General features: G+C 36.6%; 1 protein-coding gene across 7 annotated transcripts in view; it reads left to right on the top strand.

Moving 5' to 3' along the window:
* Positions 1 to 1,013: 1,013 nt before the first annotated feature.
* The window catches only part of BTRC (beta-transducin repeat containing E3 ubiquitin protein ligase), a 154,422-nt gene continuing 129,818 nt past the window's right edge, over positions 1,014 to 25,617 (top strand). For 2 of the 7 annotated variants that reach the window (XM_032491063.1, XM_032491060.1), the window contains exon 1: positions 1,015 to 1,160. In XM_032491063.1, coding sequence (XP_032346954.1) covers positions 1,113 to 1,160 — 48 coding nt within the window. In that variant the 5' untranslated portion in view covers positions 1,015 to 1,112. Of the gene's footprint in view, positions 1,161 to 5,647; positions 5,901 to 25,617 lie in introns of those variants that run through there. The other 5 variants (XM_032491064.1, XM_032491066.1, XM_032491065.1 and 2 more) reach the window with 5 other exon arrangements.

Raw genomic sequence — 25,617 nt, 5'->3', positions numbered from 1 at the left:
CATGTTCATTAATGAATCTCCATTTCTTGGCATGATGTCTGCACATGGTTGTGTGCTTAATTTGTTGAATGAACAAATGAATAAAAGTTTACAATGGTAAATTTCCTTATAACTGAAAAGGCATTTCCCTAATTCATTTAAATTATAAATTGAGATATTGTGTACAAGCTTATCACTTTTAGCCAACCTAGTGTTTTTTCTACCTAGGGTAAACCCAATTTCCAAAATAAATTTTTACTGTCTGTTTTAAGGCCAAACTAAATACTTACATGCTTTATTTGCTGGGTGGCCATTATATTCCACCATTAAAGGCCTTTTGCAAATACCTGTTTAACCCTTAATGCAGGGCTTACTTTACATCTCAGGGTTAGCAATAGTTGGCCATACTTTGAGACCCGAGAATTTCCTGAGCCGAGTTTCATCCGGCCCTTGTTGTGGGTTAGAATAAGGTGGTAGGGAAAGTGTGGGCAATGGCTTAAAGGACCTTGAAATTTCGCATTGGTCCCTGAGGTGATACCAGGTGCCCATAGGCCCAACGCCTCTGGATCGAAATCTGTCCCGCAGACGCCAGATATATGAAATTTGGGGCCTTCTAGTTCACAGCTAAGGTGGTCCTAGGACCTCTGTCCTCTCAGTTTTTTCTAGTATTTCGGCTACAGGTGAGGCATTCATTGGTCGCCATCTTGATATCAATTGCCAGGCAAGTCGCCACTGGCGTCTCTCGGTAACCACGGAGACACCCGGACCCCTCCCATTTCCCATCCGTAGAGGCTGTAAACTACGATTCCCATCCGCTGATTTTCTCTTCTTGAGGGCGAGTTGTCTAGATTTGGCTTGTTAGCCACCACGACCCTACCGCAGTGAACCGCGGGAGTTGCAGTTCGTGGTGTGGCCTCTCTTTTTTGCTGCGGGAATCTCCGGAACTACAAAGCCCATGAGGCAGCGGTTTCACGCATGCGCACGGAACAGCCGGTCCTCTCTGGCCCCGCCACCTGAGCGGTAAGAGGGCGGGGGAAAGGAAGAGGAGGCGGGATTCGGGCGCTACGTTGGCTGCGGCCTGGCACCAAGGGGGCGGCCCTAGTGGAGTGCAGACCCAGTGGCCTCCGGCGATTATGGACCCGGCCGAGGCGGTACTGCAGGAAAAAGCGCTCAAGTTTATGGTGAGGAGAAGGTTCAGGTCAGGGAACGGTGGAGGCAGTGGCGTTGGCGGCGTCGCTGAGGCTTGGGCCTGGGCCGCCTGCCTGCTGGAGGAGGGGGCAGCCGGACCCTGGGCCGAGGCCCGCGGCGGGGGCGGCTGAAGGCACGGGACGGGAGCTCCTGGGAGGAAGGAGGGGGTTGCGGAGAGGACCTGGGGGTGGGGGCAGCAGCTCCGCCATCTTGTGGAGGAGAAGCCAAGTGACAGCGGGAGCTTAATCGGGGAGGGGGTCTCTGAGTGGCGCGCGGGGCCCTGGAGGGAAAGGGGCGTGGGGACAGTTACTGAAGGGCGGAGGAACCCCGGAGGAGAGACGCCGTGAGGCCGCTGGCAGGGCCTTCCCCGTGTCAGGGTTACTGGTGAGGCCCTGGAGAAGAGGTGCTTTCAGGAGTGGGGAAGGGGAGCGCGGGATAGTGGGAGGAAAGATACTGGGAGTTGGGGGAGGGTGGGAAACGGCAGGGCTGAATGCAGATGAATCTAAGGGTGGAGGAGAGAAAGCCCGGGCAGGTGGGAGACTTCTAGTTTTGTAGAATGGGGTAGGAGAGATAGTCTTTACCTTCAGGGTGCAACCCCAGCTTGGCCAAACTAATGTTGACAAACTCTGAAAAGGACTAGGCCTTACTTAGGAAGAAAAAGGACTGGGGATGGGGATCAAGGGCAATGGTGACAGTCTGTGGGAAAGGAAGGGGCTGTTGACTGAGATCGAGAATTGCAAACATCAGGAAAGGAGATACATCCTGTAGTTTGAAAGGAGAGGCTAGATACTGTGGTAAGGACCAGGTGATGAAAACGAAGAAGTTGATTGGTTAAGGAAACCTGGGTAGAGGAGATTGGGGGCATAGTTAATGTCTAATAGGGTAAAACAAAACTTAGTGCTAAAGTGTAGAGATAGTAAAATGTGGGGACTAGGTGCTGTATCACTTTATGGGAAAGGAAAGGCCATGGAGATAGAATCAGAAGACTCATAAGAAGTGATAAGATCAGTGGAGAAATTCAGGAGATAAAAGGGGGAATGCAGGTAGTGGGGAAGGGTAGTTACTTATCAGTTTTAGGTTGAAGCACAATATGAACTTGCATTGGATTTTGTCAATGTGTTTAAATCCTTTGGAGCCTAGTTCTTTGACTTTCATTTTCTTTTTTTGATATGGGTATGTTCGGCAAATTTGTATAGTCTGATATTTGACGCTTTTAATTTGATGCTGCTTTTTTATATCTTAGGCGTAAAACCAGGTGGTTACAGCTAATGAATGATGGGATGCTTAGACTTCTATCTTAATAGGTATCCTTAGGGACATTGATACTATTTACAGTTGAGTCTTGCTTTTTCAGAAGTGATTGTAACTTTTCACTCCAAATCTTACTTCTTTTGTTAAATAGTTGTTATTTTATGTCTTTACCTGAGATACCGAAATAAATCTAAACACACATGGACACAAACCTAATTGAAAATAGGATTTAAACTGCCCTATTTACAAGAATACTTTTTCAGAGACTGGTCAAATTTACTTAAATTTTATTAATTTTTTATTAGTGCTTTCAAAAACACCTAGCTAGAATTCATGTGTATCATTAACAAAATTCTCTAAGGCCTGAAGACAATTCTTGAGTTTCTGCCCAATGTTGAAATTCTAAAATATTAACAAGAGGCTTTAATGTTTTTTTGGACTTTATACATGAGAGAAAGTTGCTTTCTATTTGCTGCTAGCTTCTAGATTTAAGTCAGAAAAGTGGTAGCTGCTTATTTTTTGTTTTCCTGCTTAGAAGTTGATTCAATTCTAATCTTGACACTTATGTCAGATTTATGGAATAATGTGATTTACAGATCATAAAGAGATATTATGAGATCATCTTCTTTACTCGCTGTTAGACCTCAGCCTGGGAGCATTCTCAACTACTTGATCTCTGCTCTGTACCAGTGAGTTATGTTTTGATAATGGTCAAAGTGGAGCTGGAGATGGCTATGTAGTAGTTTGCAGCTTTCGGAACACAACACATTATTAAATGTTGAGTCAGTTTCCATAGGGAGAAGTCAGTTTTTTCTTTTATTTTAGTTACCTTCATTTTTGAGTTTGCCTGCTATTATGGCTGCTGTTTGAGAAAAGGCCAACTGAAAGAGGGTCACCAAGAGAAACACCTTAATAACTGAAGCAGAGAACAGCGAGAGAGTTGGTATTCTTTTTCAACGCAGTAACAGTCTTATGAATCTGAGTAAGTCACAACTTGCCTTTGGTCGCATTTATCTTGCTGTAACATGTCTATTTACTCAGTGGAGATAGGAAGATATTTTATTTGTGCTTGCACCTAGTAATTGGTGCACAGTACACATGGAAGGGCTATTCTTTTAATCAAAATGAAATTTTTATGTAGTATTTGGCTTTATTTTGGCCTTACCCCTTCCCTCAATTGTGAATTGTGAATGACAGTTTTTGTACAGATGCCCTGATTTCCATAGTTTAAGGAGAAGTAAAATTTGTTTAAAATGGTAACATGAAATGGATATTGTCTTTCATGAATTTTGCTCATTACTACATTAATGTAGTACTTTGATTAGAAGTTTTATAATAAAATCTTATCAGTGAGTGCTAATTCAGATTTAACCATAATTCACACATGATCTAGTTTACCCTTGGATTTTTGTGATATCTCTATATATCTTTATCTATCATGTATGTGTGTAAAACAAGTTGAGGGATGAATTTGAAGTTTATTTTTAAATGGACAGGATACACCAGTCCCAGAATCTTAGAACTGGGGAAGCATTTGACATGTGGATGTAATAATTTTAGGACATATAGCTTTTTAAAAAAAATAGAATTGATAGGTAATTGAAACAGTCTAAAGGGTAACTTGCTGTGTGACAAACAAATCTGTGGCTACTGATGAGTTTTCTGTTTTTACTTAATGTTGGCTGGGGTGCCAGCACGGCTGGAATGTTCAAATGGCCGCACTCTCACATGGCTGGCCACTGGCCACTGGCCACTGGTTGAGAATTCAGCTAGTGCCATAGGTCTTCTGTCCTCCTTTATTGTGGGCCTCCTTTCTTCACAGGACCTTTGGATTTCTTTAAGACATGGTGCCTGGTTTCTAAGAAGAGGCATTCCAGGAGACAGGAGATAGAATCCAATCAGTTAATTCTCTTAATTCCTAGGTTTGAAAATCTGAGAATGTTGCTATTGGTGAGAGACAATTAAGGCCAGCCCAGAGTCTGAGGGCAGGAAAATGATACCACCTATAGACTAGAGGAGTGGCATGCATAGAGAGGGAAAATTTGTTGGGACCATACCCTTTTGAGACTGGCTACTATAGATGCTGGGTTTTTTTTGTTTTGTTTTTTTTTTTAAGTTTTCTTTTGTTGGGGAGGTAATTAGGTTTGTTTGTTTATTTATTTATAGAGGAGGTACTGGGGATTGAACCCAGGACCTTGTGCATGCTAAGCCTGTGCTCTAGTGCTTGAGCTATATCCTTCCCCCTGGGCATCTCTGTTTTGAGGTTTACTTCTTAAGGAACTAACATGGTCTTCTCCATAACTTATCTTAATAATGCTACTGTAGAGATAATACTGGATGAATCGATATGATTCAGGAGCTTTTCTTATTTGCTTGAGAAGCATATGTATCTAAAAGCAGGAAATTGCATTTTAAAATAAATACTCAGACTTTTCACTGTGATGGGTTTTCTTTAAATCAGTGAGATTGACTACCAGCTGGTTGGATGAATGTTTGAAACTAGTTCTTAGTTTAAGTTGTCAGAGTTTCTGTGTATCTCTTACCTGTTCTCAATTTAAATTACCTTTCAGTTTCTTTTCTTAATACTCTTATATAGGTATGGGGTATGAAATTACAAATTAATGATAATTCTTTTTGCTCATTTTCTTGATTAGTGTTTGTAATAGATACACATAATAAATTATTAGAAGTGAATTATTAGATGTGGAGTACAAATTCTACTTTGTCAGAAATTTTTTATTGCTAAATTAGAAAATGAAGTTTCAAAGGAGACTACTTATTATTCTATATTATTTGTATATTGTTTAAATCCTAAAAGAAAGGAAGCAGGTAAGAATTTTATCCTTTTGTAAAGGGAGATGGGACATTATGTAATCACGTATAGATAAAATTATTTAATGGTAAATGGCATGATAATAAAAAAATGGGAATGAAGTTAGGAAAAAAGAGTCTTTGTGGTATTAAGATATTTTAAAATCCTATTTTCTTCCTAGAAATATTTTAATGTAGCATGGAAGTGCTTTCTAATTGTGTAAAATAAGAATTCATTGAGGGTGAAATAGAAAATATTTACCACTGTTTGACAACTTTGTCACTATAAAGAAAACTGCTTCTTTCCTTAATAAGTCAGTCCCAGCATCAGCAATGGAGAGGGGATAAAAACTCAATGGGAAAGGTCTACCAGATCTTACCATTTCAACTAGTATTCTACAAGATTCACCTTGTACTATGGGGATCTCTGGATAATTCTCTTTAGTTTCCCAAAGCCTGATTGAAACGGTGCTAGAACATTTTACAGAAGACTCAGAGACCGCAACAGTGGAATAGATGCTGAAAGTAATCTTGAACTAAGAATGTGATTTGTTCTCTAGTTCACTACCATCATAGTGAAGCCTGGATTGCCTTCATATGCGGCCAGGTTAGGAATGAGGAGCAGGGGAGCAGAAGTTACAGAGTTGGGAGAGAATTCCTTCCTACTTAAGGTGAACCTTTTGAGTTGGAATTTCCTTTTGAGGTCTTGCTCCTTCCTGAGATTTGGCTGTCCCCTTCAGGGTATTCTTTCTTTCTTTCTTTCTTGTAATTAGATTTACTTGTTTATTTTTAAAGGAGGTACTTGTGTTTGCTAAGCATGCACTCTACTGCTTGAGCTATATCCTCCTCCCCAATACTTGACTTCTTATTCCCAGGCTGACCTGACCTGACCTGACTCTGTCAATAACAGGATAACCATAGTAGAAGTGGGAGAGTTTTGTTTATTTATTTTTGTTTGTTTTTAAAGAATATAACCAACCATGAATAGCTAATCTGTATTTATTTAATGTTTACTATTTACTCTTCAAAATTCTTTACATATACTATTATTTCACTTAATTCTCCCAGTAATCCTGTAAGATAAAGTCAGTATTGTTGTTACTCACATTTTCACATGAGGCATCTGATTCCAGAGAGGTTGAGTGACTTGCACAAAGTAACTTTGTTTAGCAAGAAACCTGAGATCAAAACCAGGTAGTCTGGCTCAAGACCCTCACTTACACTATATTTCACCCTTGAAGAGCAGAGAAACAATGGAATATGATGGCATATTTCTTTGCTAGTCAGGTGGGCCAGAGTGGAGTTACTGTCCAGAGTTATATGTAGGTTTTCTGATCATTTGAATTACCAAGGAGATGGAGTAAGACTTTATTACGGTTGTCATGATATCATTGTATTGGTTGGTTTTGATACAAAACAGGTGGGGAACCTGTTTTTACCACAGGTAGCTTTGTCTCATCTGACAGCCCCCACCCCACATTGTTGTGCAAACTGATTTGAGGGTACATGACACCTGAGGTAGTTGCAGGGAGCCTGCTTTCCAACATGAGACTGGATGGAAGAGAGAAGTGGGGGATGGAGGGGAGGAGGTGTTTGGGGAATCCTGTTGTCCTGTGCCCCCACCTAACCTTCTGGCCCTTTGCCTCTCTTTCTGTGTGCACTTTGCTGGTGGCTTCTGAGCTCGCTGTGGTTGATGCAGGTCAGCCTCTCAGTTCATTTTTAAATTGTAAACTGCTGTGTATAATGTGTTAATTGATAAATTATACTATTAAACTCTTACATATACCCAAGGTTTCCATTGGAAATTTAGGGCTGTATATTCTTAAAATGTGCTGGAGCATTGCATTTTCCTTTTAAATAGTACTTGGAAAAATCAATGAGTTGACAGCTGAAAATGAGGCCATGATAGTTGGCATACAGTGTGATTTGATAAAAATATAAACATAAACTGAGTGCAAAACACTGTGTTACATATGGAGGGAGGTGGTTATGGGGGCAAGAGAGGATGAAGAGACAAAGTAAAACTTCTGTCTTCTCTAGAACTTCACAATCTATTGAGAAGAGAGGCATTTATAAATCTCTTAAGACACACTTTGGTAAGTGCCAAAATAGAGGCACAAAGTGCTATAGAAGTTAAGGGAGGGGAGATTAGTTTTAACTGGAAAGATCTTTGGAAGTTTTGAAGAGGAAAACTATATTGGGTCTTGTAGAATAGATAGGTTTTGTCAGGCTTTTTTCTGAAGTGGGCAGTTCCACAAAGGGAGTAGTCTGGGTAAAGGCAAGATCAGGAGATGGGCAGGCGCAGTGTGAGTAGATAGGTATGACTTGAACATAAAGTGCACAGCAGACAAGGAAGAAAAGAGAGATTGGGAGGCTAGGAAGTTTGGACTGAATCCAGTTTGTATTTAAGAATAATATTCTAGTGTACTTTGTGTATCTATGTGTCTATATAAGTTTTTTGTTGTTTTGGTTTTTTGGGGGATGGGGTAGGTAATTAGGTATATATTTATTTATTTATTTTTAACAGAGGTACTGGGGATTGAACCCAGGACCTCATGCATGCTAAGTATACACGCTACTGAGCTATACCCTCCCCGCTTGTAAGTTTTAATTGAAGTAAAATAAATATACTTTTTTAGAAATCATAAGTATACATATAGCTCATTGAATTTTTACCCAGTGATCACTTCTGTGTGACACTTATCTAATACCTATAGATTAGTTTTACCTTTATTGCTATTTAACCTCATATAAATGGAATCATTCCAATATATATTCTTTAGTGTCTGGCATCTTTTGTCCTACATAAGAGTTACTCAAGTTGTGTTAGGTATAGTATGTTCGTTCTTACTGCTGTGTAGTACTCTTCTATGTGACTATGCTTCAGATTTGTAGCTATTCTATTGTTGATGGAGATTGGGTTATTTCTAGTTTTTGGCTACTGTGAATTGTGTTAAAAATAATCTTGTACATGTCTTTTCTTGAATGTTATACATATTTCTTTTGGATATATACCTAGGAGTGAAATTGGTCATAGGGCATGGAAATGTTTAGCTTTAGTAGATGCCATTTTATACTTTCTATGTGACAGTTCCAGTTGCTGTACATTCTTGTAACATTCACTTGCTAATGGTCTTTTCATTTTCGCCATACTAATGGGTGAACGGGATTATCTCACTGTTTTAATTTATATTTCCTTAATGACTGCTGTAATCAGCACCTAAAAAGTTTATTTAGGTTCTTGGCTTTTTTAGGTTTATCGGCTGTTTAGATGCCCTCTTTTGTGATTCAAGCCTTTGTCACTTTTTTAAAAATTAGATTGCTTTTTTCTTTGAAAAAAAATTTTTGTTTGCTTTTTTCTTATCTATTCTTTATATTCTGAAAAATATAAATCTTTCATCAAATATACGGTGTCTTTGTAGGAACAGAGTGTTTTGTTTTCGTATTTTCTCATTTAAGAGATCAGTAAAAAAAAAATGTCACAAGGTTTTATCTTACTTACACAGAATTTATAGGGTTAGCAAGTTTTTTTTTCCCTACAAAAAAGAATCACCACTGTTAAGACCATCATTTTGTAAACAAACAAAAAAAAGGAGCTCTTTAATGCCATAGAACTAGAAAAGATGTAATCTCAGAATAAAGGAAACTCTAAGGTAGGTAGAATAATGCCCTCCTCATCCAAGATAGCCACTCTAATCCCAAGAACCTGTGAATATATGTTAAATTAAATGGCAAAGGGGAATTAAGTTAACAGATGAAATTTGGTTGCTAATCAGCTGACTTTAAAATAGGGAGATTTTCTTGGATAATCTAGATTGGCCCCAGTGTAATTACAAAGGAGCAGTACACGTGGAGGCTGAAGAGGAGGTCGGATGATGCCATGTGAGAACTCAATCCTCTGTTACTGATTTTGAAGATGAGGGTTGAGTCATAAGCCAAGGTATGTGAATAGCCTCTAGAAGCTGGAAAGGATCAGCTAGAGCCTCCAGAACAAAACACAGCCCTGCTGACACCTTGATTATAGGAGACTAAATTTAAGATGTATTCATATAGATAAAAATGGGCAAAATGATATAATATTTGGGATTTGGAAGGTGGAAAGTTGGGTGACAGAGATTCATTATATACTATTCTATACATTCTGTATATTAAAAAGTATTCATAATAAGAGGTTAGAAAAGAAAGATTTATCTGGATGTAGAGTGAACCATCTCAGATTCTTCTTACCATCTTTACTCAAATTCCTATGTGATAGGATGATCAGGATTCATCTAAACATTACCTTTGGCTTTTGAGTAATTTCATAATCACTGTCTATTGTACTGGGGACAATGTTTTATCAAGATCAGCCAGATAAGGAGGCACAAAGCTACAAGAGGCTTTCCATGCTAACTGAGGCAGGTCAAGTGCTTGGGTGTAGCTAGGAGTTGAGGAAAGGAAATTTAGCTAGGCGGATGGAACGTGGTATCTTTGGCAATCCAACTAGATTTGGGGACTCCGGGAATTTTAGCAAGGGCAGGATGTACCTTGAGGAGGAAAATAGTGACATGGAGTCTGGGTGCAGATATTCTGAGGAGGTCCAGATAGGCAGACAGCATCAATGAGTACTGAAAGCAGATGGCAAGGCTCCCATTTCAGTTTGGGCTCAAAAATAGAATTGGAATATCCAACAAGGAGCTAAGGAATTCATTTATTCATTCAACCTACTCATAAGTGCCCACTGTACTAGTACTACTTCATTATGCATAAGAATTATTTGGAGAGCACATTAACATGTGCAGATTCTCAGTTCCTTTTCCCTCCACTTAATTTGGTAGGCCTCAAGAATCTGCATGTTTAAAAAGCATCTCAGTGTTTCTGATGGAGATACTTCTCAGATCACACTTTGATAAAGTGTCTAGACCACTGTGGCCAGGCCAGTGTACCAACAGAGAAGAGAGTAGGGTAAGTAGTGGCTAGAACCAGAGTGTAAGACCAAAACTTGTACACAGGTAACGTAGCAGGAAGCAGAGTTAACTGGAATCAAGAGTGGAGGCAGTTGGTAATCATTTTGCAGTGTATAAGTGTATTAAATCTACATGTTGTACACCTTTCACTTGCATGATGTTGTGCCACTTGTATCAATAAAGCTGGAAAAAAAAGTGTAAGCAAAATGGGACAAACCTCATGGCAGAGGCTTGGAATCTCTTTGAATGCCAACTGATTAGTAGTAAGTTGATTTCGAAAGAGAATTTACTTCTGGGTGCTGTTTGCATCTGGAGAAATTAGTGAACTATAGGGCAGAAAAATAAGTAAGATAATGCCGTTTATAAGAGGTATATCTAGTAGAATAATATCAACATCCCCAAATGTGGCCACTCTAGGTATGTTGAAATCACATCACAATAAACTGGTAGTCCCTCCTGGTGCTATGAAAAGATTGTGGATAGTTCTAATAATACTTTTATTGTTAATATTCTGTGACCCTATCACATATGTGAAAATAAATGACAACAGACTACCTCAGCAGATGTTTTATAGTGCTCTTAAGTAGAGGTAATGTCAAGAAATGAAGAAAGAATTTTAAGGACTCACTGCAGTGTTGCTTAAAGCAACAGGCATAACTGAATGGTAGGGAAGTTTATGATGAAAGATTAGTCTCTGGTACAGTTACATAGACTGAGTAAGTTCCTCAGGCTGACCTCAAGTGAGAGGCACAAAGCCACAGGCTTTCTGGGTAGTGAGCAATTCTGTCTGAAAAAGTTTATCTCTATCCCTTGGATTATAAGCACTATCAGCCATAGCATCTTTAAAATAGAGGAAGATGTAATTTGATAGAATTTAATGAGGTAAATCCTAGGCCATAAGGATATGTTGGTGGTGATACTTCTACAACAAAACTCTAATGCAGAATAATTCATACAGACTCTCAAGGTTTATCGAATAGGCATTCCACCCCATTCCATTTTACTGTTTAAATATGCATTTATTCATGTCTGCTGTGTTCATGATTTTGGTCATAGTCCTTTTTTTTTTAATTAACATTTAGTAAAATTGACTTTTTTTAGTGTACAGGTCTCAGAATTTTAACACACGTAGATTCGTATACATAGATAGAGTCATGTAACCACCACCGTCAGGATACAGAACAGTTCCATTACCCGCCTTCTGTCTCCCTTCTACTATCTCCTCATCTCTCTTACTTCTGGGAACTGTGATCTATTCTCCCTCACTTTAGTTTTATCTTTTTGAGAATATCATTTAATGGAATCATATAATATATAATCTTTTGCTGTTGACTTCTTTCACTCAACATAATGTCTCTGCAATGTTTCATCCAAGTTGTTGCATGTATCAGTAGTTCATTCCTTTTTATTCCTTAGTAGTATTCCATTGTATGGATTGTATCACATTTTGTTTATCCATCTGTTTAAAGACATTTGCGTTGTTTCAGGTTTTTGGTGATTATAAATAGAGGTGCTATAAACCCTTGTGTATAGATTTTGTGTGAACATAAATTTTTCATTTCTCTGGGGTAAATATCCAGGAGGGGAATTGTTGGTCATATGGTAAGTGTATATTTATAAGAAACTGTCAAACTGTTATCCAGAGTGGCTGTACCAGTTTGCATTACCACAGGCAGTGTGTGACGGTTCTATTTCTGCATCCTTCTAGCACTTGGAATTGTTAATAGTTTTTATTTCAGCCATTCCAGTAGGTATACAGTAGTATCTTAATTGTGCTTTTAATTTGTATTTCCCTAATGCATGCCTCAGTTCTTGGTGGCTTTATCTATTGGGGTCAATTACAAAAGCTAATCATCAGAAGAAGAATCAGAAGAGTGGTTATCAGAATGATGTAACTTAAATGTAACATTCTATGAAAGACTTTTTATACATATTTTTAAAAGGATTTTGTGAAAGTAAGGAATTTTCATGGTTTTTCAGTGAAGTGAGGGGTACTTTGAAACCTAGTCACAAAGTTTAAAGTAAGCCTGTGACAGAATGGGAGAGTGGCTTAAGAGAATTTTTTTTTGTTTTTCTGGTGGCCTTTGGCCTTACTTGTGGCTTTTGAACTGAGAAGATAGGCAAATGAAAAAGAAAATATCTGATCACTCTGTAAATTTTTTTTAAAAACAAAGCAAAATAAGTGAGAAACACTCATGATCAACACTTACTGACCTATTCCTGATCAGTGGTATAATTTTGAATAACTTGCTTATTCAGGGAAACAATGTAGTTAGAAGAAAAGAGGGCATTGCCTTGAGTAATATATTTGTTTGGCCCCCTTCTACTTCTTTCTGAATCATCCCAAGCAGAAGTCTTGTAAGAAGCAGACCAAATGATTGCTTTTTTTTTTTAAACTCCTTTATTATTGTATTATTTATTTTATTCGGGGGAGGAGGTAATTAGGTTTCTTTATTTTTAGAGGAAGTTCTGGGGTTGAACCCAGAACCTCGTGCGTGCATACTAAGCATGTACTCTACCACTTGAGCTATGCCCTCCCCCTCCAAATGATTGCTAATTAAATGTGTATTGTTTATTTTAGTTGGTTATTAGCTTGAGGTCAAATTAGTTTAATGAGTAAATATGGAAGAGTTAAGTTTTTTACACTTTGAACAATACTTACTGATCATTGGTGTGTTACTCTCCCTTTTTGAAGCTGGAATGTAATTTCCTTATTTTTAATAACCATAGAGGTTTATAGTTATTGAATCTTTGTTTTGATGTTATTAGGTATGTCAGTACTTTTCTTTGATACCAAGTCTTCGGTTAGGAAATAGCCTCCAGATTATAAATTGTTTCTCTGGGAAAATATAGTCCAGTTGGAAGCAGTTTCCAGTAATATTACTACAGAAATAGACTCAAGTTTAGGTTTAGTGTAATTTAGAAATGGTGACTTAAGTAGAGGAACATTGATGCATCTGTTTTTCAAATTGCTGTTAATTATAATGACAGCTTATAATATCTGCTTCATTCCTCTTGGAATGTTGCCTGACTTTACAAATTTTACATGATTTGGGTTAAAATGGACAACATAAAAATTAGTCAAATGAATTAATCAAAAATCCTACCTTATCAAATCATGCTTCTAAAGGTTTTTCACACCTTCCAATCATATCTAGGTCTGACATTTTGAAAATAAGAATGGTTGCTTCAACTTTTATCAGAGTTTGAGAATAGAAACTCCTTTTTATTTGTTTATTTTTCGGGGGTGGGGGGCAGGGGGAATTAGATTTATTTATTTATTTATTTATTAACAGGTACTGGGGATTGAACCCAGGACCTTGTGCATGCACTGTACCTCTGAGCTATATACCCTCCCCCCTAGCCCCCTGCTAGAAACTCCTTTTATGCAGGTATGTGTCATCTTTGATTACATGGTAGTCTTCTGGATGTAGTCCCTTTACTGACACATACCAACTGCATCAATAAACTGTGCAATCCTTGATATGTTTATATGTGGTCATGTTAAAAAGTGTTTAAGTATTCTTAAATTGTTTTACTAATATGGAAAAATATCTTTCAAAAGTGTTAATGTTAAAAATAATTAGAAATGATGTTTATCTTATTTGGAACTCTTTCAGTGTATCATTAAATTGTAGGTACAGTATATAAGAATTCATACTGAGGATTAACTGAGACTTTGATTTGATATATTACAAATTATACACAGAAGCCTACATAAGATACTGCATTTTTTTTTTCCAAAGAAGCTCTTCTTTAAATGGTTCTGTTAAGTGTAGGAATGTTCTGATGATTATCTTTTTAATTAAAATGAGAAATCTTTGTTTAAAGTGGCATTCTTTTTTTACGGCCTGTTACAGTCTCTGTAACAATCATTTCTTAAGTCTGAACGTTTTATTTCCAGGAATCCATTTATATAACTATGTTCAGACTTAATTAAGGAATGATTCTTACAAAGCTTGTAAATAGCCAGGAAAAAAGGGACCAAAAATAAAACTGACACTTCACATTTAACAAAATGATTGTTACAAGGTATGTAATAAGCTATAAAAATACAATAAATCCCTTTTTATAAGAGTTCATATTTTTTGATCCTTGTTTTCAAGGGTATTTAAGAAAAATATCAAAGCTCTGTAAAGTGACATCTGTTTTGCTGGATGGACTAGTGATAACTTCTTTTGTCTCTAACTGATATTACAGGAGTTCTACCTGTCTTCTTAGTATGTTTTCTTTGAAGTACCTTGTAATCAGTTTAGATTGGGATGCAAAGTTTATATTGTGCTGTAGTGAAAACAAGACCTAGTTCTCATTCCACTTACACTACTTTCTAGAAGTCAGAAAACATTGGACAAGTTACTTAACCTCTCAGAGTCCCATTGTCCTCATCTAGAAAGCAACCGTAATAATACTCTTCCTACTTCAAAGAGCTGTTGTATGGACTGAGTGAAATTTAATGAAAATGTTTTGGAAGTTATATAGGACTGTGAACATCCAAACTATATTTCTTTTCTTTCTCTGACCTTGGGTTGTGGTCAATAATAATAATAAAATAACAACAACAATAATGGCAGAAAACACTGATAGGTCAGTATGCACAATGCAGGATTCTAGGCACTCAACATATGTTAATTCATTTAATCCTCTCACCTTATTAGGTATGCATTGTTATTATCCCTGATTTACAAGTGTGGAAACTGAGGCATAGAGAGGTTAACTTACTTCCTTAGAATCATACTGATGCAGGAAAACATTTGGGACGTGAGGAGGGCCGAGTCCCAGGTCTTGGTTGAGCCCCTGGGACGTGCCCTGCCAAGTGTGGGTCCTTGGCTTCGCGCAGGAAAAGAATTCAAGTGTGAGCCACCATTGAGTTAAGGTAGATTTATTTAGAATATAAGGCAAGAGAAAGGCAAGGATAGAGGTGTGAAAATTGGGTGCTCAGGTTAAAGTAAAAGTAGGTACACACTCCATAGACAGAGTGCGGGCTGCCTCCAAAGGGGAGAGAGTGCAAAGGGCCACTAGGCGTGGTGGTATCACTTTTTATGGTCTCAGTAGCTTCACACGCCTACATGTAGGATTAATCCAACTGCCCTGGGGAAGGGGCTGTTATTCCCAGGGATTGGGCCACTACGATTCTTTGGCCTTTTGCTGTTAGCCTTGGGGCTGTCATGGCGCCTGCGGGCATGTTATTTGATCATGCTGTTACAATGAGCATATAATGAAGCTCAAAGTCTACTAGAAGGTAAACCTCTTAATCCTTAAGGCAAAGTAGGATGTGAATCTTCCACCATTTTTGTGAATCTTTGACCATTTTGGTGTTAAATTGCTGTCATTCCTTGAGTGGCTGTGCCCTGCCCCCTTCCATCCTGTCTCAATATGGTTGGAGAAATACGGTTTTAAAGAGGGGAGTGATGGTATCAATCGTTTTTTAAATCTACAGAAAAATTGTGAGAAAAGCATAATGATCACTCATATACTCCTCACCTGGCCAGTTGTTAGCATTTGCCACATTTGATTTTTTTCTCTCTCTATAGCTATGTTTTTCTTTCTAAATCATTTGCAAGTTGCAGACATCATGATATGCTTCAGCATATACTTCCTAAGAACACAAGAATTGTCTTTCATAATCACAATGCAAGATCCCATTTCCCATTCAGGAAATTTAACCACGATAACATTTTCTTATTCAACAGTCTTTCAATATATAGTTTACAGCCAGATTTCCCCAATTGTCCCAGTAATGTCCTTTGCAGCCTCCTTGTTTTAAATTCACAATCCAATCACATGTTACATATAGTTATGTCTCTTTAGTCTCTTTTAATTTATGAGTTCCCTAGTCTTTTTATTCTTGAAATTGACATTTTTGAAGAGTCCAGGCTAGTTTTACAGAATGTCTCTCATTTGGATTTGTCTGATTGTTTCTCCATGATTAGATTCAGGTTAAAAAAATTTGACAGGAATATATGTTGTAGTTTCTTTCTCAGTGTATTACATCAGAAACTACATCAGGTCAATTTGTTCCTTTATTGGTGATACTAAGTTTATTTTATTAAAATTGGACTCACCAGACATCTCCATTGTAAAGGTATATTTGGAATTAATAGGTGCTCAGTGAAGTGAAACTTGGAAACTGTGTAAATACCTTGTTTCCTAACATTGTTTCTCTCAGTAGTTTTGCATCCACTGATGATGGTTGTTCTCTAGTAGTTCTAAAATCAGCCCATTTATATTTAGGCAGTTCTAAGTGTTTTTTTTTTTCCCTCGACTTTGAAATGGTGACTGTTTCCTATTTTGGAGAGGCATTGTGTAGACTTTATCATTTTTATTTTTGAACTTAGACTAGTTAAAATGTAGTTTTTTTACATTGTAATTTGGAAGTCATAATATGCTTTATAATTTTTTGTGAAAGACAATGCTAAAGCTGCTTGAAGAATTGAGTTCAGTTTTTCAAGGTTTGTGGTGGTAAAAACTGCATCAGAAGTTCCTGGAGGGCTGTGTTTTCCATTTGGTAGGTCTAGGGTGGAGCCTGAAAATTTGTATTTCTAACTAGTCTCCAGATAATGCTGGTTCTGGGATCACACTTTGAGACTCATGTGGCTTCTCTAGGCCTTTCAAGGCAATATTTTGCTCATAATTATTTGGGCTTTTTTTTCGTTTCTTTACTTGTTTACTTTTCTTGGTACATGAGAGTAGTGTGGATATAGTAGAGTGGCATAAGTTGAAGTTTGTATTAATTGATATTGATAAATGTTGGAAAAATTGTGGGAGTTGACTTAATTATTGAATAGGATCTCATTAACCTGGCTAATCCAAAATTGTGTTGTAATGAAAATGGCTATAGGCTACTTTAAAATTTAGTATCGCATTTATATTTGTTGTAATTTTCTTTACTTCACTTAATGAAACACTAGTCCATTTTGACCAAATTATATGTCCATAGTGGTCATTTTGGGGCTTTGAGGACTTAAGTGATCCCTGCATATATTTCAGCAATGTGGTTCTGTTAAGTCTGTCAATTAGTAAAGCAAGCGGCATATTGATTACATCATAGAGATTTTTTTTTTCTTCTACAGAATTTGGCCGTTCAGCCTTCTTCTCTTTCTTCCTCTATTAGAAATACCATAAACATCAGAAAGAAAAGGGTGACCTTAATATTTGCTTCCCAGACTGAATCGCAGCCTTGAAGCAGTTATTTCCTTCTGAATAAAAAGTTTAATTTCACGCCCTGATTAGTGCTAGTACGTGCAGGTGGATATTTATTTTATGCAGCTAAACTGATCTGCTTTTGCAATTACTTGCCAGTCAGCAGAACTATAATTTCTTATGAGTAGTTGGTGGTAAATTATAGTTCTCATTAGTAAATTTTTGTGTGTGTGTTTTAAGTATGTACTTATGAGGTAGGAGTGGAAATTAGTCACCAAGTTTTGTCCAGACTAGGATTTGACTAACAGCTTTTTCAAAGGCTCAGAGATTGATGACTTTGGATTAACAGTCCCAATTAATTATGTAAAACAGTAAGAGTAAGATCTTGTTTTCAATTGACCTGGAAATGTACCCAGAACCTAGAAAGAGTGATGCCTTGTGGAAAAGACCAAAGAAGAAATTCTCTTTCTCATTGAGAAATAGAATATATTGTAGTTAAAATTTGAGGTTTTGAAATTGGAGGTCAGTATTGAACTGATTTTTTTTAAGTGAATTTTTAAATGCTTTTTTAAAAAAAATGCTTAATTGAAGCCATGAAGTTTAAATTTTTTTCATTTTAAAGTGGAACTGACTTTGATTGGACTTGGATTAAGAGAACATGAGATTGAATCAAAAGGAGACAAAGTTTTACTTCTTTAATAAGTGGGTCAGTTATTTGCTTTAACTAAAATGTCACTGGATATGTGTGAACTTTAAGGGTCAGGAGGGATCATCTAATTCAAAGCTTCATAACTTTTTTTATTCATGAACTTCACTGAAAATTCTTGTAGTCATGAGACACTCTCCCACATGCACATACCGATTTCAAGAGGTTCAGAGATCCTTGAATCCTATCCATGGATCCTAGGTTAAGACCCTTGATCTAGCTTTATTTTAATGTTGTTACATAATGTACTTTTTAAAAGCTTTTGTTGTTGATAATTATCATTTTAATGTAACTAGTTATGACTGTGTTAATAAGGGTATGACTGTCAGATCTGAGCTTCATTATAAAATGTCATTTTGAGAAGCTAATGAAATGTTTAGTATTTTATTTGGTAGTGTCAGGAAAAATGGTACAGAAATGACTTGACTGGTGGTTATCAAAAATCCTACTGGAACATCCTGTTCTTAATTTTCTCGTTCCCCTAGCTGCCCAGGCAAGCAGCCACAATTTATCCCTATCTATGGTGATGGAATTTTACTTGTCAGGGCTATATGGATAGACACACTTAAATCCTTTGATTGCTATCCTACTGATATTTCCAGGCTCTTTCTACTTTTATCAGTTTTATTAAAGAAATAGTATGACTGAGCAAATGCCTAGCAAGGTCAGTTTACACCAGTAAGTGCACTTTACATCTAAGAGCATTTGGAATATACTCCTTTCTATCAAGGTCAACCTTAAACACTGTCAGCATGTCTAGTTATTTATACTCTGCAGTTCTGGGAAACATCATTTTCTCTTTTTCTTCATTCTCTCAAAGTTTCAGCACTGGAAATTTGTCCACCTAGTTAGCTCATTCAAGAAATAGTGGTTCGTGATCATTTGTAATCAGCAGTAGTACACTTTGGGCAAAAGACCTTGTTTAGATCATAGACTATGAGTTCTTCCTTTTAAAAATGAGCAAACTGAGGCCTAGAAGAGGTCATGTGAGTTGTTCAAGGTTATAGTTGATGACAGCCTGGGTTAGAGCCCACATTTCCCTAGTCAAATCCTAGTTGGTGCCTTTTTGACTGTTTTGTTTGTGGTTGAGCTTGTGTTTCTTCCACTGGATGTGATTGATAGATGAATTGAAGAATGTGTGTGTATAATGTGTGTGTTTAATTAGGGCTTCAGTGACTTGTTTTAAAAAAGCCTTTTCTCTAAGTTTATGAAAATAGTCTCACAGTTTTTACTAGAAGCTGGATAGTTTTGCCTTTTACTTTTGGAACGTTAGTCTCTCTAGAATTGATTTTTGCATTTTTGAGGAAGGAATTCCATTTTATTTTTTTCCATATGGATTTCCAGTGTCCCCCAGCATCATCTTTTGGAAGAATATATATTCTCCATTGATCTGTAGTGCTCTCTTCATCATAAATCATGTCTTTACATGCATTGGTCTGTTTTGGACTCATTATTCTATATATTGTTCTATTTATCTATTTATCCCTTTATCAGTACCATACAGCATACATATTCACGTAGCTTTGTAATAAACCTTGATATATGGTACTTAAGTTAATTATTGCTAGAAACCAAAATACGGAGTTATTTTAAATATATTGATTTTTGAATATGTAAAACATGCAACATAGTACAAAATTCAAGAAGTACAAAAGGATATGTAGCGAAAAATGTTTCTCTTTTGCATCTTCTTACCACTCAGTTTCCCTCCCCAGAGGCCACAAAGAGAGTAGGGGTTAAAATTCTTACCACTCTGGACAGGGTGTAACACATTATTGAGAAGAGTTGGTAGGGGCTTGTCTCAGTAGCCTGCAAGTTCCTATGGAGTACGTGGTTAGTAGACATGTCAGATCAGGGCAAGAATAGTAGTTTCAACCAGTGAGTTCCAGCAGGTATGACAGCAATAGCACGGATCTGAATGCATGTTGGTTCACAGCAGACTCCCCTGGTGGTGAGGCCAGAGGCTCTCTTTTAAGGGGTATTCTGGATGACTCATGGCTGTTACCAAGAATGCTAGGCCACGCATGTACACATAATTCACTAGCCCTGTCCAAGTGCCTCACAAAAATCCAGTCTTGAGACTCATATGATTCCAACAGCATTGGTACCTGAATTCACATTATTGCACTATAATAAAATTGTATTGTCTTGCTTACAGCCTAGGACCACTGGCTTCAGTTATTTTGAAGTCATTGCAAGGTAGCAATTGCTTAGGAAGTTCAGTTTAGGCCTTTTTAGGAAGGAGGATTTTCTTCAGGTGCCCTACCAATACTAAGGAAAGGAGAATTTTGTATATGATTTTAGCCCAGTTTGTTGTTTTTAATTTTCATGTGAGGATCTAGTTCGGTTGCCTAGAATTGGAATTCATTAGGTCCTAGTTTCTCACCTTTTCTTTCAACACACTCTGTGTTGCTGTTGCCCCTCTCTTAACCCCTCCTCTAAGTAATGTAACCACCCTTTTGCTCCTGCTGCTTTATTTTCATTATCATTGTCTTGGATTTCCTCATTTTCTTGTATGGAGAAGACTGTAAAGAAAAGATCTTGATCCAGTCATTATTTTTGCTGTTTACATTTGCAGATCCTCTCCTCTATAGTCTTAAAACAAACAAACAAACAAAAACTGGCCAAAAACCAAATTACTAAATTGTCATTTCAGAGTTTGGAAAAGTAGTGGATTTATTTCTTTAAAAAATGAACTTAAAATGGTCATGTTGTGATCTTCAGGTTTGGTTATATAAATCATATTTTTCAGTTCATTGCAAACTACAAAATAAATTATCTTAGCTGTGATTAAAATTAAAATGTGTCTTGTTACATTAATGTGTGAAAATTAGTTCTATCCTGTAAAAATACTACAATATTATAAATAATCTTTTATATGCCTGTAGGGAACTAAGAGGGAATTTAGTAACATTTGCATAGTTTCTCTTCAAATAGTAATATTTCCATGTTTTGTTCGTAAGCAGTAAATATGTATATATATATATATATTCATGGATATTTACAGTATGGGAGAAGTTTTAATGTATCTTTGTCAGCTGATCAAAGGGCTTAAAAGATCAGAACTTAGTTATTTAAGCTATTAAATTAAGATAACCTCTTGCATATACAAAATCCTGTTATATCAAATACTGGAACTTCGAAGAGTTGTAACAATTGATAGTTAAAAACAGATCTAAAAAACTGATACAAATGAACTTATTTACAAAAACAAAACAGACTCATAGACATAGAAAACAAACTTATTATCAAGGGGAAAGGGGTCGGGGGCGTGGATAAACTAGGGGTTTGAGATCAGCAGATATACACTACTGTATATAAAATAGATAAACGAGGGCTTACTATGTAGCACAGGTAACTATATTCAATATCTTGTAGTAACTTAGAATCTAAAAAAGAATATGTATATAACTGAATCACTGTGCTGTACACCTAAAACTAATACATTGTAAATCAACTATACTTCTAGAAGAAAAAAATAATGAAAGTGTTTTAAAAACCCCCCACATATTTATATTTCAACCTGGTAATCTTAGTGATAGATGAATATGGTGATTCAGTAGCCAAAATATTTTGAAAATCTTGTATTGCTGATTTAGAACAATAAGTACTTTTCTTTGGTCTTTTCTGTGAATGTGAATTTTTATAAATACTCAATTTATACTATAAAAGAATTTGAACTGTATGAACTTCAGGATTCTACTGCCATGAGAAACTTTGAGTAAAAGGTAAAGATTTTTAAATGGAGTTTACCTAGTATAAAACCCACTACTCTGAGCTCTGGTATTCTTAACAAATGATGTTGGATTACCAGAGCAAAGTATGGGGTATAGAACTATATTCATTCTTGATTGTTCTTCTTGGGACAGGTATTAATGGACACTTTGCCACTGCTCATAATCATAATGGTATTACTGTCTTTTGCTTAGGGAAGTCTGTGTAAAAATAAGTCACCACTAATGGTAGGCAGTCTTCAGGTTTCAGTTATCAGGGTTTTGTTTTGTTTTTTAAATGTCATTTGTTTTGTTTTTGTATGATGAAAGTCACTATCAAGATAATTCTTCCCTCAAAAGATTTTAAAATTGGATTTTATATTATTTTAAATAAAATTATTACATAAATTCTGTTACTTTCTTCATAGGGAAATCCAGTGTCCTTAAGAATACAGTCCTAAAAGAAAGTTCTTACATAATGGAGAAAGGCAGAATGATTGTGTTGTTATGGCAACTCAAATGGGGAAAATGAAAACAGCACAGATACGCTACATTCTGTTGTCATAGCAACCATAGTTGTGAAAATGATTAAAGCTGGTCTGGAAAGGATGTATTGCAGCCTTAGTCCATTGAAAGTAAGTAGTGTAAGAAACGACAGGGAGAATTGGTTTTAGACAAAAGTTAAATCCCTCAGGTGCCACAAGTTGCTAGTACCACTGCATGTAGACAGATCACTGTCCTTTCTAATTATATTTCAGTTCAGTTTTATTGCCTCAGATCATAATGATGGTATGAATGGAAAGATAAATGTAGTAACTATGAAAAGCTTATGAATAAAGATTTTTTTGGTAGCAAGTTTAGAAAGAAATTACAGTCACAGAAACTGAAAATGGCTTTAAAAGAACAATAGAATGTTTTCATTTTCACCTCTTCCCTTTCCCCCTATTTCTTTCCCAGTGCTTTCTTTCTTTTCCATAACCTCTTTATGTATGATTTTAGTCTTAAGTGTTGAATAAACACCTGGTGTCATGGCAATTTGTAAAGCATCAATTGCAGCATTGTGACTATAGATGAACAAATGGATCTGATGATAAATGATAAGCATCCTGTAGTTGGAATTTATTTTAACTGTATCCTTCAAACTTCCTCTATAGTCAAAGCTTCTTAATTATTTTAAATGCCATTATTTCTTTCCCAAATTCTACTTGTCCACCATAGCAAAATATTTCTTCCCAGTGAAGTGGAGACATGTTAGGAATAAATCTGATGAAAGCCATGCTCTTTGTTCAGCATCTGGCTATTTGCACAGGTTTTTGTGGTAATGGAATCGGCATCTCTGTATTAGAGTATCGATCCGCTGTTTGGTAGGTACTGTGTAAAAGGAGTATCTCAGTAACAATGTATTGAAGTGGTTTAAGAGCAGTATATGTTACAAATGAGGTGAAGGAAGATGGAATTCTGCAAGACTGGACACATGCTGTAAATATCCATAAAACTGAGGGATTGATCTAAAAACTGTGGTGTCGAAATTCTTGTATTTCTTCCCCATTTAATTGCAAATAGTTGAACACTACCTGAGTACATGAGTGCCATTGCCCTTTTGCTCTTTAGTAGACGTTTTTATACTTAATGTTCTTCTGTTGCAGTTGAAAACTGTGGTGTGAATAGAAGTCAGTTATGAGAGAGAATATTAACTGACTATGACATTTTAAAGTAATCCATTGAATATTTTCAAAGTCCAAATGTTAATGTTGTCTTGCTTAAATAAATAAGTTGTTTTTCACAAATAGGCTCTTTAAATAATGCCCGATTTTGCTTGGCTAACCAAAATCTGTCCTTTCACATAGGCATAGGGAAGAAACTTCTTTTTAAAAAGCAGGAAAAGATGGAAGAGAAGAGAGTTTTTTTGTTTGTTTTGAAAGATTTGTAAAATACTCATCCCTTTCTGCTGTTATTTAATAGTAGTAGGTTATATGTGACTTGTGACTTGGATCACACAATTTAGACTAGTAAATGGTTCAGATACCCAGCAAACACTTCAAAGATTTCTTCAACAAGGTAACTAACTTTTTGTAAAGGTGTCTGAAAATGAAAGCCTACTATAATTGCCTATATATTGTAGCACCATTGGAATGTGACAGTGCATGAATTTGGACCTCCCTTTCTCCTAACTTACCTTGGGACAGAAGTTTTTAAGCCAGTTTGTAAATCTATGGAAGTTTTTTTACATGAGAATCCAATGTGCTGGTTTTTAGATTGGTGTCGAAAAATGGGCAATATCATTAGGTTGTGCATTTGAGATTTACTAGTTTGCATCTTGGCTTGTGATAAATTAAATTGTAAGATCAGGTACTTTATTTTCTTGGAAGAAAAAAATATTGTATATACTCATCACTCCCCATTTCACAATTTCTTGTCACATTTCACTTGCTTCAGAAATACTCATTTTGGATCCTTCTCGTTGAATATGTAACTCTTAATACTGGTGTCCTGAGAGAAAGGAGAAGAATTTCTTATCTAGCCTAAATAATAACCACATCATCACAGAAAATATCCTTACAACATATCAAGCAATCAGATAGCCAATAAACCTATTCTCCTGCTAAATTCCATAAACTGAATGGGGAGGGTAGATAATGTTCACTTCTGTTTCTTACTAGGGAACATGACACTTGATCTTTGAAATGGTTATTTGTTTCATATATTGTAGCTGCCAATCAGCCAGTCATTTGCAAATAGTGAAATAAACACACTGCTGGAAACGAATTTCTTCTTGCTGGTCTGTGATGCCCAGGAAGTCAGATATAATATAGTTCCATTTATTCATATAGACATTTATTCTCTTTCTAATGAGCAAGTAGTTTTCTTTTTTCTACTCCTACACAAAAATTAAATTAAGGAGTACAGACCAAGAGGGCTAGGATACTTGTTTTGCAGTCCTTGAAATACTGTTTGATATCAGGGCATCCTTTCTTGAACAGAGTTGCCTTCTCAGTTAAGAAGAAAGCTGCAGATATGTCTCCCCATTTGATCTCTTTGTTAGAGCAAAAGCATCTGTAGAGAGTGGGATGTTCCAGAAGTATAGTGAGGGTTTTTCTCCTCTCCCTCACCTCCCAGTGAAAGGATTTTACTCTGTGGCTTCTTTTGCTCTTTTTTGCCTGTGAAGTGAGGGATAAGAGCTGATTGCTCATATGGCAGCCAGCCTGCCTTAATATGTAGATTATTAACATGACACCAGCCTCTGTTGAGTCATGGCAACTGCTATGAACAAATGTGTAAAACCATACTGGAAAAAGTGTTGCAAATGCCTTTCATCAAAATGGAAGACTGCTTCAACTTCTGTTTACTCTAGTTGCAATCAAGCTTTCTTTTTCTTCTCTTTTCCCTTCCCTCCTCTTTCTCCTCTTTTCTCACCTCCCTCTCTCTTTCAGAAATACATAAGCCTAATCCTCCCAATGAGCACTGTGATCATTTGAGGTCTGTGTATAGGCCAACCCCACATCATCAAAAATTGTTGTGTAACCTTGTGATTCCCAGGCCTCAGCTGGTGGCCTAGTTATTTCAAATAATATTTAATGCAATAAATTCTAGGGCAGTAAAAGAATTTGGACAGTCCCTTAGAGCTTATTGCAGTGGGATTTGACTTGATTTTAATAAAATGAAATTCCAGTAAACCAAATAATTTCTTTGTGGCATGATTTAAAAGGTCTTTAACTACAGGTATAGGAGATTGAGTTTGTAAAACCTAATCTGAGATAATTGCAGTTTTATTCTTACTGAGTAAATGAGCACTTCAAAAATACAGGAATTCTCCTTACTTAGCATGAGGTGATTTTTAATAATGTAGTAAAGAAAATGTAAGTGAACATCCTTACTTTTTGTG

Source organism: Camelus ferus, chromosome 11 (assembly GCF_009834535.1).
Source record: "Camelus ferus isolate YT-003-E chromosome 11, BCGSAC_Cfer_1.0, whole genome shotgun sequence".
In the NCBI taxonomy this organism is placed as follows: domain Eukaryota; kingdom Metazoa; phylum Chordata; class Mammalia; order Artiodactyla; family Camelidae; genus Camelus; species Camelus ferus.
The sequence above is the reverse complement of the archived record's forward strand: the minus strand, read 5'-3'. Positions and strand labels throughout refer to the sequence as shown.